This window comes from Festucalex cinctus, chromosome 16, assembly GCF_051991245.1.
Source record: "Festucalex cinctus isolate MCC-2025b chromosome 16, RoL_Fcin_1.0, whole genome shotgun sequence".
Taxonomy (NCBI): domain Eukaryota; kingdom Metazoa; phylum Chordata; class Actinopteri; order Syngnathiformes; family Syngnathidae; genus Festucalex; species Festucalex cinctus.
In genome coordinates, this window is record NC_135426.1 from 2,318,182 (window position 1) to 2,332,461 (window position 14,280).

At 43.3% G+C, this 14,280-nt stretch overlaps 2 protein-coding genes and 3 long non-coding RNA genes across 6 annotated transcripts in view; 3 read left to right on the plus strand and 2 right to left on the minus strand.

The window, feature by feature from the left end:
* The window catches only part of kdm7aa (lysine (K)-specific demethylase 7Aa), a 56,612-nt gene extending 47,907 nt beyond the window's left edge, over positions 1 to 8,705 (plus strand). Inside the window, exons 5-18 of one of the 2 annotated variants that reach the window (XM_077498963.1) lie at positions 614 to 755; positions 836 to 1,022; positions 1,094 to 1,256; positions 1,434 to 1,521; positions 1,579 to 1,685; positions 1,773 to 1,864; positions 1,936 to 2,022; positions 2,087 to 2,332; positions 2,428 to 2,552; positions 3,677 to 3,807; positions 3,871 to 3,956; positions 4,054 to 4,178; positions 4,248 to 4,543; positions 7,466 to 8,705. In XM_077498963.1, coding sequence (XP_077355089.1) covers positions 614 to 755; positions 836 to 1,022; positions 1,094 to 1,256; positions 1,434 to 1,521; positions 1,579 to 1,685; positions 1,773 to 1,864; positions 1,936 to 2,022; positions 2,087 to 2,332; positions 2,428 to 2,552; positions 3,677 to 3,807; positions 3,871 to 3,956; positions 4,054 to 4,178; positions 4,248 to 4,543; positions 7,466 to 7,554 — 1,964 coding nt within the window. In that variant the 3' untranslated portion in view covers positions 7,555 to 8,705. The remainder of the gene's footprint in view (positions 1 to 613; positions 756 to 835; positions 1,023 to 1,093; positions 1,257 to 1,433; positions 1,522 to 1,578; positions 1,686 to 1,772; positions 1,865 to 1,935; positions 2,023 to 2,086; positions 2,333 to 2,427; positions 2,553 to 3,676; positions 3,808 to 3,870; positions 3,957 to 4,053; positions 4,179 to 4,247; positions 4,544 to 7,465) is intronic. The other variant, XM_077498964.1, reaches the window with a different exon arrangement.
* Positions 4,551 to 6,145, plus strand: LOC144003117 (uncharacterized). The gene is made up of 2 exons (XR_013278887.1): positions 4,551 to 4,923; positions 5,236 to 6,145. It is a non-coding gene; the product is annotated as an uncharacterized LOC144003117 (long non-coding RNA).
* Positions 8,706 to 8,730: 25 nt separating the features above from the next.
* On the minus strand, positions 8,731 to 9,521 carry ndufb2 (NADH:ubiquinone oxidoreductase subunit B2). Its single transcript, XM_077498966.1, has 4 exons — positions 9,312 to 9,521; positions 9,033 to 9,177; positions 8,876 to 8,951; positions 8,731 to 8,808 (listed from the first exon to the last, which is right to left on the minus strand). Exons 1-3 carry the CDS (start codon positions 9,395 to 9,397, stop codon positions 8,877 to 8,879), a joined length of 306 nt encoding a protein of 101 aa, XP_077355092.1. The 5' UTR covers positions 9,398 to 9,521; the 3' UTR covers positions 8,731 to 8,808; position 8,876.
* Positions 9,522 to 9,599: 78 nt separating this feature from the next.
* On the plus strand, positions 9,600 to 12,330 carry LOC144003118 (uncharacterized). The gene is made up of 3 exons (XR_013278888.1): positions 9,600 to 10,097; positions 10,467 to 10,553; positions 10,635 to 12,330. It is a non-coding gene; the product is annotated as an uncharacterized LOC144003118 (long non-coding RNA).
* Positions 11,243 to 12,703, minus strand: LOC144003119 (uncharacterized). Its single transcript, XR_013278889.1, has 3 exons — positions 12,401 to 12,703; positions 11,750 to 11,982; positions 11,243 to 11,470 (listed from the first exon to the last, which is right to left on the minus strand). It is a non-coding gene; the product is annotated as an uncharacterized LOC144003119 (long non-coding RNA).
* Positions 12,704 to 14,280: the final 1,577 nt, after the last annotated feature.

Genomic DNA, 14,280 nt, shown 5'->3' on the forward strand with positions numbered 1-14,280 from the left:
GGAAAACTGTAAACCACAGGTGTCAAACTGGCAGCCCGCACGCTCGCTACATCATTCGATTTGGCTGCTGAAAGCAAATCCTGGACAACTTCCATGATTTGTGTTGAACTCACAATAAATAATAGCATTGAGATTTTGCAAAAATTGTTTTGTTGTTACCCTTTTTACAGTTAATTGAACCAACTATCCTTGCCTTAATTAGTTTGACACCCTTGCTGTAAACACATAGCAGGATTGTTTTCAAATATTTTTATCTTGTCCATTGCTCTTGCTCTCATCAAATATGTTTGTGATGATGATAATAATAATAATAATAATAATAATAATTGATGTAATTTATAGTGCACTTTACATGCATCCGCATCTCAAAGTGCTACAAGGTTAAAAAAATAAATAAATAAATAAATAAAAAAGATGTAGTTTAAAAATAAAAATAAAACCACCGCATGCCACTTGGGATGTGCGTTTCCTCCCCCTTAGGGACCTTCTTGGCCATATTTGATAATCACTCTGGAGAGTCTGTCGTACTGTTTTGATCTTTCAGGCCATTTTTTTCCCCCTGTGCATCAATTCTGCAGCTGAATGTTGATGCAATGCCTTGTGTTGACCACAGGTGGCGACAAAGTGATCGATGTGATCGACGTGGCGCGGCAAGCCGACACCAAGATGAAGCTCAGTCAGTTCATCAAGTATTTCACCAGCCCGCGGCGGTCCAAAGTGCTCAACCTCATCAGCCTGGAGTTCTCTGACACCAAGTAAGCGCCGATTCCCAATCGGACGGTCGCTGCGTTCCTTCTCCTGCAAAATAGAAACAAATGTTTTGCTCTCCGTGGAGGATGTCCCAACTGGTGCAAGTGCCCGACGTTGCCCAGAAGATGTCGTGGGTAGAGAACTACTGGCCGGACGACTCCTTCTTCCCCAAGCCGTTTGTGCAGAAGTACTGCCTGATGGGCGTCAAGGACTCGTACACCGACTTCCACATCGACTTTGGCGGCACCTCCGTGTGGTACCACGTCCTCTGGGTAAGTATCGGGCAGGGAACGCTGCCCATGACAGAAAGAGGAAAACGAGAGAATGTTGCGGTGTCCCTCAGGGCGAGAAGGTCTTTTACCTAATCAAGCCCACACCTGCCAACCTGGCGCTGTATGAAGCCTGGAGCTCCTCACCCAATCAGAGCGAAGTCTTTTTCGGGGACAAAGTGGACAAGTGTTACAAGTGCGTTGTGCCACAGGGAACCACGCTGCTCATCCCCACAGGTACAAAAATAATAATAATAATAATAATAAAATAAAGGCGATCTCCATTTGTGTGAGCATGAAGATTACAGTTGCAATTTGTTTGTTTGGATAAGCTAATGAATGGCACAGGCAGGCTCACCAGAACAAGTAGTAGTAGTAGTAGTAACGGTGTTGATGCTGTGGCGCCCCCCGCAGGCTGGATCCACGCGGTGCTGACCTCTCAGGATTGCATGGCGTTTGGCGGCAACTTCCTGCACAACCTCAACATTGGCATGCAGCTCAGGTAAGCGCACGTTGAAATTCACCTTGGATTGGGAAAATGATGTCTTTTATTGGCCAGGTGTTACGAAATGGAGCGTCGTCTGAAAACGCCCGACCTCTTCAAGTTTCCGTACTTTGAGGCCATCTGTTGGTATGTGGCCAAGAATCTTCTGGAAACTCTCAAAGGTGAATTGGATTATCAAGAAAATACTTGATGCCACTTGAAGGATGAAATTCACTTTTTATTTTTTTATTTTGATTGTCCGTCATCAGAACTCAGAGAAGACCCGTGTCCTCCTCCAACGTACCTGATGGAGGGTGTGAAGGCTTTAATCTGTGCACTCAAGACCTGGTTGAAGAGAGAGGTGAGTTCGTTCTCGCCACCGTCGTTGGTCACCCCTCTTTTCAACCTATCCCGCCTTGGCGTCTTCTCCAGGTGACGCAGCCCAACAGTGAGGTGCCCGACAACATCAGGCCCCACCATCTCATCAAGGAGCTCACCAAGGAAATACGACACCTGGAGGTAAGGATGAGGACACGTTCTTGAAGAGCAACCAATCTGACTGAACGCTTGCGTCGCTCCTCAGGAGGAAGCGAGCAGCGGAGGCTGCGGCGGTGTTGGCGTCAAGCCTGTCAAATCTCAGGGAAGCCTTTGCGGAGGATCCAACGGCTGCCTGTCGACTCGCGCCACCCTGGAACGGCTGCGCCAAGCGCGGCAAGCCCGCCGCGCCGCCCGCCGCCTGCGGGAGCAGGAGACGCCCTCCAACCTGGACATCCTGGAGAGACACACGCGGGAGGTGCTGAGGAGGCTGGAGGTGGGACCCCTGGAGGAGGTGAGCGAGCGAGGGTGGGAGGGAGGAAGACGCTTTGTTTGGTTTGTTTGTTTGACCTCGCCATCAACGACGATGCTGTGATTTGCGCTCGGCAGGATCCGGCATTCTGCGCTAAAGTTCGCGGGAAGCTCAACAAGGCGTCGACGGCGTCAGCCGCCGCCGCAGAGTCCCTCCATGAGAACCACCTCAGACTCATGCTGGTCAACGGCAGGATCATTCGGTCACAACACTTTCAAATTGCACCTTTTACAGACTCGTGTTCATTTCATCAACAAAAAAAAAAAAAAAACTTTTTGTCAACGACACATTTTTCACCGGACTAAAACTAGAAACCCTCATTAATAAACAATAACAAGGACTAAATCATTATGCATTTTCATTGACTAAAGAAGGCAAGACGAAAATATGCTCACTTAATAAAAAGTGGACCAAAATCTATGGACATTTTAGTTCAGGAACAAAAATCAGACGAAAAATGATGATTTTGTCAAATCTTGTTTCTGCTAATCTGTCACGTCTGTGACACTCTCATGTGACACACCCCCTTTCAAATCTGCAACTATTTTGTTTAGTGCAACATATACAAACATGGGGCATACAGGTTTTTTTTAAAGTATTTTTTTTTAAGTAAATTATAGTTAAAACGTAACAATTAATCCAACTGCTATAGCATTCCAACAATAATGTTATTCCAACCGCTAACTTACTAGCTGATAGCATGGAGCTATAGTAGTCACTTGTTGACATACTGTCATTGTGCATTAAGTTGTTTTTCATCAAAAAGATGAGACAACATTTGATGTGAAATAGTTTGAGATCTGAAATGTTTAACATAATCTGCTGACGAAAAAAATACAGGGGTAAAATGGTTGTCCTGACTAAAACTAAGCTAAAACTAGACAAAATGTTTTCTTGGACTGAAATGCTAGATTTTTAGTCGACTAAAAATGGACTAAATAAAAACGAGATGAGGTTGACTAACTATGATATAAGCTAACAAGCGTGATTGAAATTGGACTAAAACTGAGACAAAATTTTAAAATGGCGGATAAAATTTAACACTATTGCAGATACAAACTTTTGGTTTTGATTTTATTTATGTGGGGGAAATGGAGTCATCCTTCCAAAAGTTCACATTGACAATGAAAAGTAATCAAAGTTCCAAATCAAAAGTAATATGACTGAATCAATGAAAACGATTGATTGGAAAAAAGTGTGTAAACATCCCATCGGGTTAGCATGTTAGCAGTTAGTATCCTCGTGCAGGATTTGCTGCATTACAAGTCAAATATTTTGGGTGTACTTTTTTAGCTAACAATGACATTTTGTCTTGATCATATTCAGGGATATGAGGCGGCCCATGGCGTGCCCCATCAAAACCGAGTCCGAAAGGCACGCCGCCACCAACAAGAGCGCTGACGTCAAGTCGGACCGGATCAATCAGGGGCCGCGCACCGACGCCCACAAAGTGATTGGTGAGTCATCATCTTGCATTGATGTCAATCAAAGTGCAACTTTTTTTTTTTTTTTTGGCGCAGCAGGTGTGGAGAAAATGAAGACGGAACTCAGGGAAGAAGCATCATGCGCATCCGACGTGGATTCGGACAGCGACGCCCCCGCACGGGTACGTACGTTACAAGGCAGGACCTCCACTGCTCGTTTGTTTGATACAGTGGCTGCAAACGGACAAAAGCGCTCATGACAAACGTCAACATTTGTAGCGCAAAGTGTCGCCACTGTCGTCGTCGTCCTCCGACAATGACGACTCCTCCTCGTCGGAAGAGGAGCAAACGCAGAAAGGAGGCGTCACGGAGCTGGAACAATCTCGCCACAAATCACTCAAACGGTAAGAAAGGCACAACGACCATATTTGGGCGCCGTGGCAGGTCAATGACGACGTTTTGTGGTCGCGCAGAGAACGTCCGACCTCACCCAGCACGGAAGAAGCCATTCAGGGGATGCTGTCCATGGCCGGCCTGCTGTGCCCTGGCAAGTCGGAGAAAGCGGCCTCGCCCTGGTGGTCCTCCGGCCCGGCGGCCTCCCACCAGCAGGGGGCGCACAGCAGCCCCGTGGACAGCCAGGGCAACAGCAGCAGCGAGGCCTGGGAGCAGCACGAGTACCCATACTGTGACCCCAACATGTCGCCGCCCCTTCACCCCTCCAAGAGACACGCCCCCAACCCACCGCCTGTCAGCAATCAAGCCACCAAAGGTTTGACGAGCAAATGTTATTTGTCCTTTTGTGCGCAAGTGACTTGAGGGGCTTCATTCATTCAGTTTGCTGCCATCTGCTGTCATCTCTTGGTAATGACGGCCTCAGCAACAACTTCAATTGACCTTTCGCAAACTCCGCCCCCCAACGAGCATTGACCAATCACACATTTTGCAACCGTTGCTATGTAAGCATAGTCCGTCAAGCTTTATTCAGCTCTCGATGACGTCCATAGTCTGATTGATTTTATTTGATGGCTTACGAGACTGCTAACCACCATAAAACTTTACGGAAGAAGAATGACAACCATTAACAAGCTCCGGACCTCCAAAATGATGAAGCGGTGTGCCTACGGAGTATGTAAATCGGACTGTGCTAAGGTAAGACTATGCTAACTCTATCGGGCTAACTAGCTAGCTGTAGTGTAGTTTGCTTTCGGGGCAATAACTGTCACAAAACGATAGCAAAGTTATTGTAGTTACTATTAATGAATAATATATATTACTAGAATGTCGTTGCCATCTAAGTTAAGCTTGTTCAGTCAGTGGTTAATGTTAGTTTAATGTCTTCTGTTAGCTTTTGCATTTGTCTAAATGTTGCGAGCTAACGTTAACACAAAGCTTCGTCAATTTTGGCAAACTTAGCTCCCTAATAAGTGCCCCGAGCTTATCTTGTTTTCATTTTTCATGCAGCATTTTGAGAACGGACACCCGTATCCGGAGTATCCCAACCTTGTGCTTGCTGTACAAGTGTTGAACCAGACAAGGGAGCTGCTCGAAGGCTGTTGAAAGCCACACACACACACACACACACACACACACACACACACACACACGGTAGACTTAACGTTATAACGTTACGTCAATATTTGAGTTGAAATGCAAGTAAAATATTAAAATAAATATGAACAGCTTGTGAGACATTCGAGTACCAGGTAAAGTGACAATGAATTAATAAAATTTGCCATTTCATTTGCAAAAAATGTGTACAGATGCAGAGTCCATGTGCAGGAGCCAGGAGTTTCCAGGTCCACAGCTGCTGATGCTGAAACAGAAAATCATGAACACCCCCTACTTCCTAGAAGCCAGCTGGAAAACGACCCTGAGGAGGGACAGAGCACTGAAGAGGAGAAGAAATTGGAAGAAGAAAATGACAATATGAAATTAAATTGTCCTTAAAAGAAACTGAAATAGAAAGTCCGAAAACACAAATTAGCACACTTAAAAAGAAAACTAAATCAGCTGTTTGTTTTAATGAAATTTCTAAAATAAAAAAAGTTCAATATAGTGTCAAATTCCTAATACAAGATTGGTAATCAAACATCACATCTGGTATGTAGTGACTTACAGCTAGAGACAGTAATCACATCACATGACAACTACATTACAGTACTAACATTTTAAGTTGATATTTTTACTGTGAAGCATTTTGCAAATTCGAAACATGGAAGATGCTGTAAAAATGCAGATGTGGCTTTATCCTTGTTTAATATTTTTTATGTGTTTGTGTATTTTCTCCTTTTATAGATTGTAAAGACCATTCAGAATGTGTAAATATCAAATTTTAATGAAACCTCAATAAACCTGTGAGGAAAACATACAATATTTTTTTCACAGCAACTTGATTCTGACTGGCTGATCCAACCTACTGTAATCTCACCTGGTGGCTTAGACCGCACCCCACTGCATATTTCTTGCCTCAAATTTCTATCTCAGGTGCAGTTTCATGGAGTGATTGATGGTGTTTCTGTAAAATGGAAGGATTAAAAAAAGAAAACGTACGTGCATATAGCTCTTGCCTTTAGCCTTGGCTACCACCACACTGCTCACAGGTTGACCAGTATTTTATTTTTTTTTACCCCTGGCTTTGAGCCACTGCTGAGGCATGCTTGTGGGGTAAATGTCATCACTTCTTGCACAGTGCAGGTCCAGGGTGTGCATAAAGCCCACAATGTGAGCGCAAAAACCTGGTGAACTGATTGAAAACACATAGCATTAGGTATTTGTTTTGGAAAAACTATTACAATAATGTAGCATTAACTAGCTAGTTACAGCCATATAACCTTAACTACATCCATGGCTAGGGTGACAAATATTTTTTTATGATGGACAAAGAATAACAATGACTGATCTGATGCTTTCAAAGACAAAAAAAAAAAAAAACCCCACTAATGTTTAGCTAGCTATAAACACCGAGGTTTAGCTAACTTGCTGACCTAACAATAATCCTCATATTTTAACAATACTAGACTAATATAAGTAAGAAAACTTACCCGGCAGTACAAGAGCACAACTGGTCCGTAATGCTGTGCTGGTTGCATCTGAAGTATAGGTCATGGGGTTTTCTCAGATTTAGCGTGTGTCCTGTATGTTTCCCCTTCGCTGGCTAATTTAATATTATGACTATAACCCTCCACTGCATATTGTAAACCTCTTTGCCTCGATCTGGAGGATATTGCACTGGTATTGCTCCAAAAGAAATCACTAATACACGCCGGTCGGTGTAAGTCTTCCCGTCACGGCTTGTGCTGTCAAAGTCACCAAGCTTGACGGACTAGCAACAGTAACTAAGGGGGGCGGAGCTTATGCGAAAGGTCAATTCCTTGCAACTTTTGGCTATTGCGTCAAGTCGCTGTTCCAGGCTTCTTTTTTTTTCATATACATTGTAAACATATGAACAGCAGACGAACAAATTACAATCATCACATAATGTTCATTCGGGTTAGCAACAAACATCAAACTAGGTCAATGATAGCCATAGACAGGCTAATGGAAATTAGCATCAGTTTTGATAGTAAGACATAATTCAAACAATTAATTCTGTTCAACACACACAGCAGCAAAATGAGAAATATTTTATGTATTTTGTGTTTTGGAATTTCTAGCCTTGATGATTATATTTTTCTTTGTAATTTGTTTTCAGGCAAACGTCCGAAAAAAGGCATGGCCACCGCCAAGCAGAGATTGGGCAAGATTTTGAAAATCAACAGACACCGTCGCGTTTTTGTCTGAGGAAAAGAGAGAGAGAGAGAAAGATGCACATTCTTTTGAGGATTTTTTTTTTTTTTTTTTTTTGGAATGAGAATGTGAAGAGGTGAGATGACAAATGTCATGCAACACTTCACTGCAAGCACACTAACGATAAAACAAAATGGAGGATGAGGACTGCGGGCATTAAAATGGTGGACGACAATGAGGTTTACCAAACAACTTTTGATACCTATTTGTGATTTTTTTTTTTTAAGGCGGCGTATTTCAAAAATGGTGCTCATGCTTTGTAAAAAGCTCACCAGCAATAAAAGAAGTCAAAAAGGCGGCAGCTACCTTGACCACAACCTCTTCTTTGCATTTTCTACAAGCGTATTGCTGCCCCCTCTTGGTTTGAATAGGAATCGTTAAAAAAAAAAAAAAAAAAAAAGCTCATGGATATTCTGCTTAATTTATTTCTCCTTTAATCTGGGATTTTTTTTAAAGTTTACTTTATATTTATTAATGAAGAGATACATTTTTATTATATTTTGGAGGTTGTTTCTCTTTGTTTTTCTGTAAATGTGGCGTGTTGGTGTTGGTGTGCCCGGTCATGTTGTCAACATAGCAGCTGATTTTCAATTGTTTTTCTTTCCTCTGGGCCACGAGCAACGAGAACGGGTCTGTTTTTGAATACGCAATCCACTTCGTATTCTGAGCCAGTGTGGCGTCGGAGTTGTTGACTCTCAGGGAATGATGTCATGAACAGAACCTTTTGATAAAAAAAGAAAAAGCACCAGCCACGTCACCGATGCAGACGCGGATCTTCTCACCTTTTCTTGTTTGTTTGCTCTTTTGCCCTGTGTCAAAACCCGCTGCTCAGTGTTCCGGAGTCATCCTAAAAAGATGCCAAGTAGCTTTAAGCTCTGCTCAGGTTGACGTGCACACGCCCGACGAGTGACTTTATGCGCTCATGTTTGTAGTTTGTTTACGCCACTGCCGTTTTCCTTCTTGTCTGCGGCGAGGTTTTTTCCCCCCTCCCCCTTTTGTTTGCATTTGTGTTCAAGTGTTTGTTCCCAAATTGCTTGTGTTCGGAACAACAAAAAAGATGCAAACACTGGTAAGCTGAGACACTGTTGATGCGTTTTTGTTTCTGCAAATTTGGCGTGTAAATAAAACAAGACAAAAAGTGGAAAGGCTCGTTATTGATGACGCATGACAAAACGTTACCTTAGCTTTATTGTGTATATACAATGACAACATTTCATTAATGTGTGAGGTGGCGTCACTCTTGATGATCTGCAAAAAAAAAAAAAAAAGAAAAATGAGGTATAAGAGAATGATTGTGAATGCGTGCTGAATCCACCTTATTCCTCATCATCTGGTGAAATTCCAAGCTCCTCATCGGTCCATTGAGAAGCATCAGGCCAAGGAAAATGACCCTAACGCGGCACATCATCATATTTCAATCAGGCATATGATTTAAGGGAATTGCCCGGATGTGACTAGGCATTGTCGCTTACCATGACCGCATCGGAGTCGTGCCAGAAGTGCCAAAGGATCCAGAACCACATGACACTGCTAATAAGCTCCGCCTCGAACTTTTGCTTCTTGGTGACTTGAGGATATTGCCTGTACTGCGGCACGATGTGCGGCTCCCCACTTCCTCTACATTCATAACAACAAGCGAATAATCCCGTCAAGTAAATTGGACAGATATACGAGATTGAACATGTGATTTGGCTTTCTTGAAACGACTCGTTAGCATGCTAGCATCAGACAAAGGCTAGCGACGCACTTACTTTCTTGTCATTATCCTTTGTGGACCGCGTCTCATGAGACGAGCACCACCCCGGAGGACGCCCAACATCCTCCCAAAGGAAGACATGACGGCAAATAGTAGCTATTTTACAGCATATGCTTTATCAAATAAAAAAAAGCGGAATCTCGCCAAGGTGTCACCTTCTCCGAGTGAAACCGAAGGGTGCTCCAACGTCAATGCTGCTGATTGGATGAGGGACGACCACGTGTGTTGCCGTGCGCTGATTGGCTCAATGAGAAAGTGATTTCCCCCCCCCCAATTTTTTTTTTTTTTATAGCTATCGCATATAATGCAAAACAACGGATAGTCTGAGGGCATACGATACATACAAGGGCCCCAGGCATTCGGAATAGGTCGCTTGCACATCGTAATGCATCATGGGAGTTTTTTCTTCGGGCGCCATCTTGGGTGTCCGCCGGTTCACAAGGTACACTCGTGAGTTACACGGTAGAGCTTATCAACCTGATGTCAATTACGCAGTATTTTCACGATTTACCGGAAGATCAAAAACAACGATACAGGCAGAAGGTGTCTCTGTGTGGTGGGATTGATCCTAATTACGTCCTGACCAAGGGTGATTTTTTTTTTTGACGGAGAAAGCTTGCTGGGCAAATGTGACTTCTCTGGACATTTTTCACTACCTCGTGTTGACAACATGCTCCATAACACGCCAACAAATCCCTGGAGGCTTACAATTATTTTGTAAGCGGGTGGATACAGAGTGTAAACTTTAACATCGCATCAGAAGAAACTGTTGCTGTTGCACGTAAGTAAACCACATGGTGTTGGTAATTCTGCACACAAAAATGTTGATTTGTTCTCAGGCTTCCTGTTATCATTGTTTTTACATGCACAGCTGGGTTTACCTGATGTGGTTTTTCTAATCATTTTATAACAGGCAAATATGGCAGAGCGTATAAGAATAAAAAGTAACTATGCACAGCCTCCCCGTGGCTTAATTAAATTTAATGCTACCCTTTCACTAGTTACATGTTACTTAATCAACTTATTCTAAATGGTTAAGGTTAACCACTCTCAGAGGACGTATTTTTAGTTTCAGTTTCCAGTACAATAAAACGTGTTCATGGTAACTACTGAGCATACTGACAGCTTTTCTTATGATCTCACGGTTAAGGAGGCTGTCACAACACCCAATTTCTGTCTGGTGCCGGATGGCAACAATTCCCATCACTTGTCACGACAACACCAATATTATTACCAGGTATGTATGGCTTTACTTTTTGTAGTTTCTTATTTAATTCTATGTTTCATATTTTCATTACAATGTTTGTAATATTTTCAGATTCAGGCACAGATGAGTTTAACTGGACGGGACTTCTGCGACTTTGTGGTATGGACAAAGTGTGATTGAGCGAGTCCACCCAGATCGCTCGTTTTGGCCAGCTGGAAAAGCCAGAGTTTTTTTTTCCCCAAAGTCCCCTCCTTACCTGAACTGCTCGGGAGAGCATTTACTAGATCAGCAGTGGACTTCCAGTGCTCCTGCTCAGCCGCTGTCACCTACCACTTGCTCATGTACTTCAAAGATGCGGAATAAAGTAGTTTTTTGTGCTGCAGCAGATTGTAAAATCAAATGATATCACTTGAAGTGTGCCAATCTAGACTGCCAAAAGGACAGTGGTTTTGTGACAAGTGTGAAACAAGGATTATTGGGAAAACTGAAACACAGTACTGGTACTTGTCTTACATTAAACAAATTTAAAAGAGAGCAACTTTTTCCTCTGTACATAGTATAATGAAAGTCATTGCGTACCCCATCAACATTACATCATACCGTCATCAGGATGGTAGGCACCTGTGCTAAAATAAATACATTAATTAACAGTTAAATTTTATCCCTGAAATTACTACATCTAATCATTATTCACTTCATTTTTTGTGCTTTTATAAATAATAGAGATTTATGCCATTACTTTAAGAGGGACCATATTGCACATTGAGTCAAATCCTGTCATTTGTTCTATGTATAGCTTTGTAAACAAACCCAACAATAGAATTTGTATAATCGCTGCCTTTATTAGCGCCAAACAAAGAGTCGCATGTTGTCCTCCTCCAATGCTTTGATGCTCGCCTTCGTTTCCATCATGTCAGTGGCAATCAAGTCGGTGTGGCATGAGATCCCTAAAGAAATAATAATAATTAAAAAAAAGATCACAAAAAAATACGGTACCAGTAAAAGGTTTAATATAGTACAGTAGTATCGTTTTTTTGTCAGTGTAAAAGAAATGTACACATTTTGTTGCATTTTTTAATGTATGAACATTGCTACAGGCAAATACTTATTTCTATAAACACTTCCAAATGTCTCTAAAATATAAGGTGCGTGTACACACACAAACATAAACACATACATTCACTCATGCATACAATATATCATGTAATGAATTCTGAGTGGCATACCAGAGTCAATGATGTCAGCAGTACTTGAGGGTACAGGTTACTGGAGCCATCTGGCTGCATAACTGCAACAAACTCTCTGCCACTTCGAGTCGTCTTTTCTTTGCTTGTCTCTCCTGTGCACGTTCATATCTTGGCACCGACTGGGCTGAGACATAGATGTTGTAACTTGGGACCCAACTTTAATGTTGGAGCCCAGTCGGGATGATTGGACAGAAAAACGGGCGCAGGGTGACCTGTTAAAATAAACAAATATATAAACAAATAAAATATGGAAAGACTGGTTATTTTGCCGCAGTAGGGTGGCCGTGAATAAGTTCTTTAGCATGATGTGTAGGCTACCGGGGGTCTGTTTTCTTGCATCACCCCCTTCTGTCTCTTTTTTCCAAGTTTACATTTTGCCACCAAAAAACATGTTATCGGCATTAAGAGCCCAAGACTAATCAATCCAATTTCAGCAGTAAACACTTTGCACTGGCACTACTTGGGTGAAAATGTTCGATGTTAGCTTTCGGCTAACGTCCGCTAGCCAGCTTGTACTACCGAACTTGCTTGCTCATGAATCCAAAACATAAGCAACTTGCCCATATATGGGCGGTCGCAACGTTATTAATCCTCATGCATTAAATGAAGGTAAACAAGCTTACCACTCACAAAGTGATGGCTGCACACACGAGCCCAAAGTAACGACTTCCCTCCGGAGTCCGCACTCCTCTGTCTCCAGGCCCTGGTTCCTAGTTATTTTCGGAATTCGGAAGAAAGGCCGACCATTTTCCCCCTTGGCTTTGTTCGAACAGCCAACGATGCAGCAACAATGTACCATTTTAAACGCAGACAACAAACGTGATAGATACGTGTCCGAATCATTACGTAAATGGAGGCCACCCAGCATGGCGACTACGACAAATCCGAGGCGGAAGTGACGACATGTGCAAGCGACCTATACTATGAAGGACCACAAGTGTCAACATTAAAGAAATAAATACACCATTAAATAAATGTGTCATGAAATAATTTTGGCACTTTGGTCCTCCATACATTCCACATCCTTTGGTGTCTTTATGGGAAATTACTAAAAATGGGGGACAGGGGCTGTAAGTAAGTGTACACATTATTTACTTATACAGTAGGCCTATATAAATCTTGATTTTTGTTTTGTTTTGTTTTGTGTGAAAGGCTCATACAACTGTGTTAAACATGATTATAACTGTGTGTTAATTTCCTGTTTAAATATGACAGTATGTGTAATATTTTATTTCAATATACAGTAGACTTCTGGAAAGTGTGTTTCCCTCCCCAAAGTTGTGACTGATGGTTTATTTTTTATTATGATTTTTTATTTTTTTAACAGTGGCCTCTAACCTGAAATTTTAGGAAGATCAGCACCTCCAAATCCGAGACCGTGGTCCTCAGTCGGAAAAGGGTGGTGTGTCCTCTCCGGGTCGGGGATGAGATCCTGCCCCAAGTGGAGGAGTTCCAGTATCTTGGGGTCTTGTTCACGAGTGAGGGTAGGATGGAGCGAGAAATTGACAGGCAGGTCGGTGCAGCGTCCGCAGTGATGCGGACTCTGTATCGGTCCGTCGTGGTGAAGAAGGAGCTGAGCCAAAAGGCGAAGCTCTCGATTTAACGGTCGATCTACGTTCCAACCCTCACCTATGGTCACGAGCTGTGGGTCGTGACCGAAAGAACGAGATCCCGGATACAAGCGGCCGGAATGAGTTTCCTCCGCAGGGTGTCCGGGCTCTCCCTTAAAGGCCTCAGTATGCTTCTGCGAGAGGCTCGCGTGGAGGCGTCACGTTGGATCTCCGCTCGTGCGTTTGCCTTCCGACTTGTGCGCAATACACATCATAATACACATCGGTGTCTGCTGGAGTTTCACACCAAGTCCCGCTGTCGCTATGGCTGGGCCGCCACAGAGTGGCGATTCCTCTGCATTTTATGACGGATTCAGGAAGTTCAATTTAATTCAGAAACACGAAACAAAGCCGGGGGGAGAGTAAGTTCATCACCGTGGCAATTAATTATTGCCAATTTGCACCGGTGTCGGCCGTAAACTCGCCAAAACACAACAGCCGTGCACTTAGCGAACACAGTTTTTATTTTTTGTTATTGTTGTTTTCCGCCTCTCGTCCCAGGCACATATCCACATGCACACATTGCACAGCCGTGGTCTCCGAGCAGGAAAGTCGATTTGCGCCGCCAGTTGCCTTCACAGAAACTATCTGGGCGGGGAGAGATAGAGAGAGAAAAAAAAGAAAAACGCCATCGAACGGACCAATCAGAAGCGAGCTACGCCCCGCCATCGACGGCGTCCACTATGTCTCTCGGCTGGCCTGGGAACGCCTTGGGATCCCACCAGAGGAGCTGGTTGAAGTGGCTGGGGAGAGGGAGGTCTGGGTTTCCCTCCTAAAGCTTCTGCCCCCGCGACCCGACCTCGGATAAGCGGAAGAAGATGGATGGATGGATGGATGGATTTTTTTTTCTTTTTAACTAGGAGCACAGTGGCCTCTAACCTGAAATTTTAGGGGTGCAAC

Coding starts and splice junctions, on each gene's coding strand:
- ndufb2 (XM_077498966.1), bottom strand. CDS start 9,397: ATGTCTTCCTTTGGGAGGATGTTGGGCGTCCTCCGGGGTGGTGCTCGT. Junction 9,178..9,311: donor CAAAGGATAATGACAAGAAA/GTAAGTGCGTCG, acceptor TTATGAATGTAG/AGGAAGTGGGGAGCCGCACA. Junction 8,952..9,032: donor ACGACTCCGATGCGGTCATG/GTAAGCGACAAT, acceptor GTGCCGCGTTAG/GGTCATTTTCCTTGGCCTGA.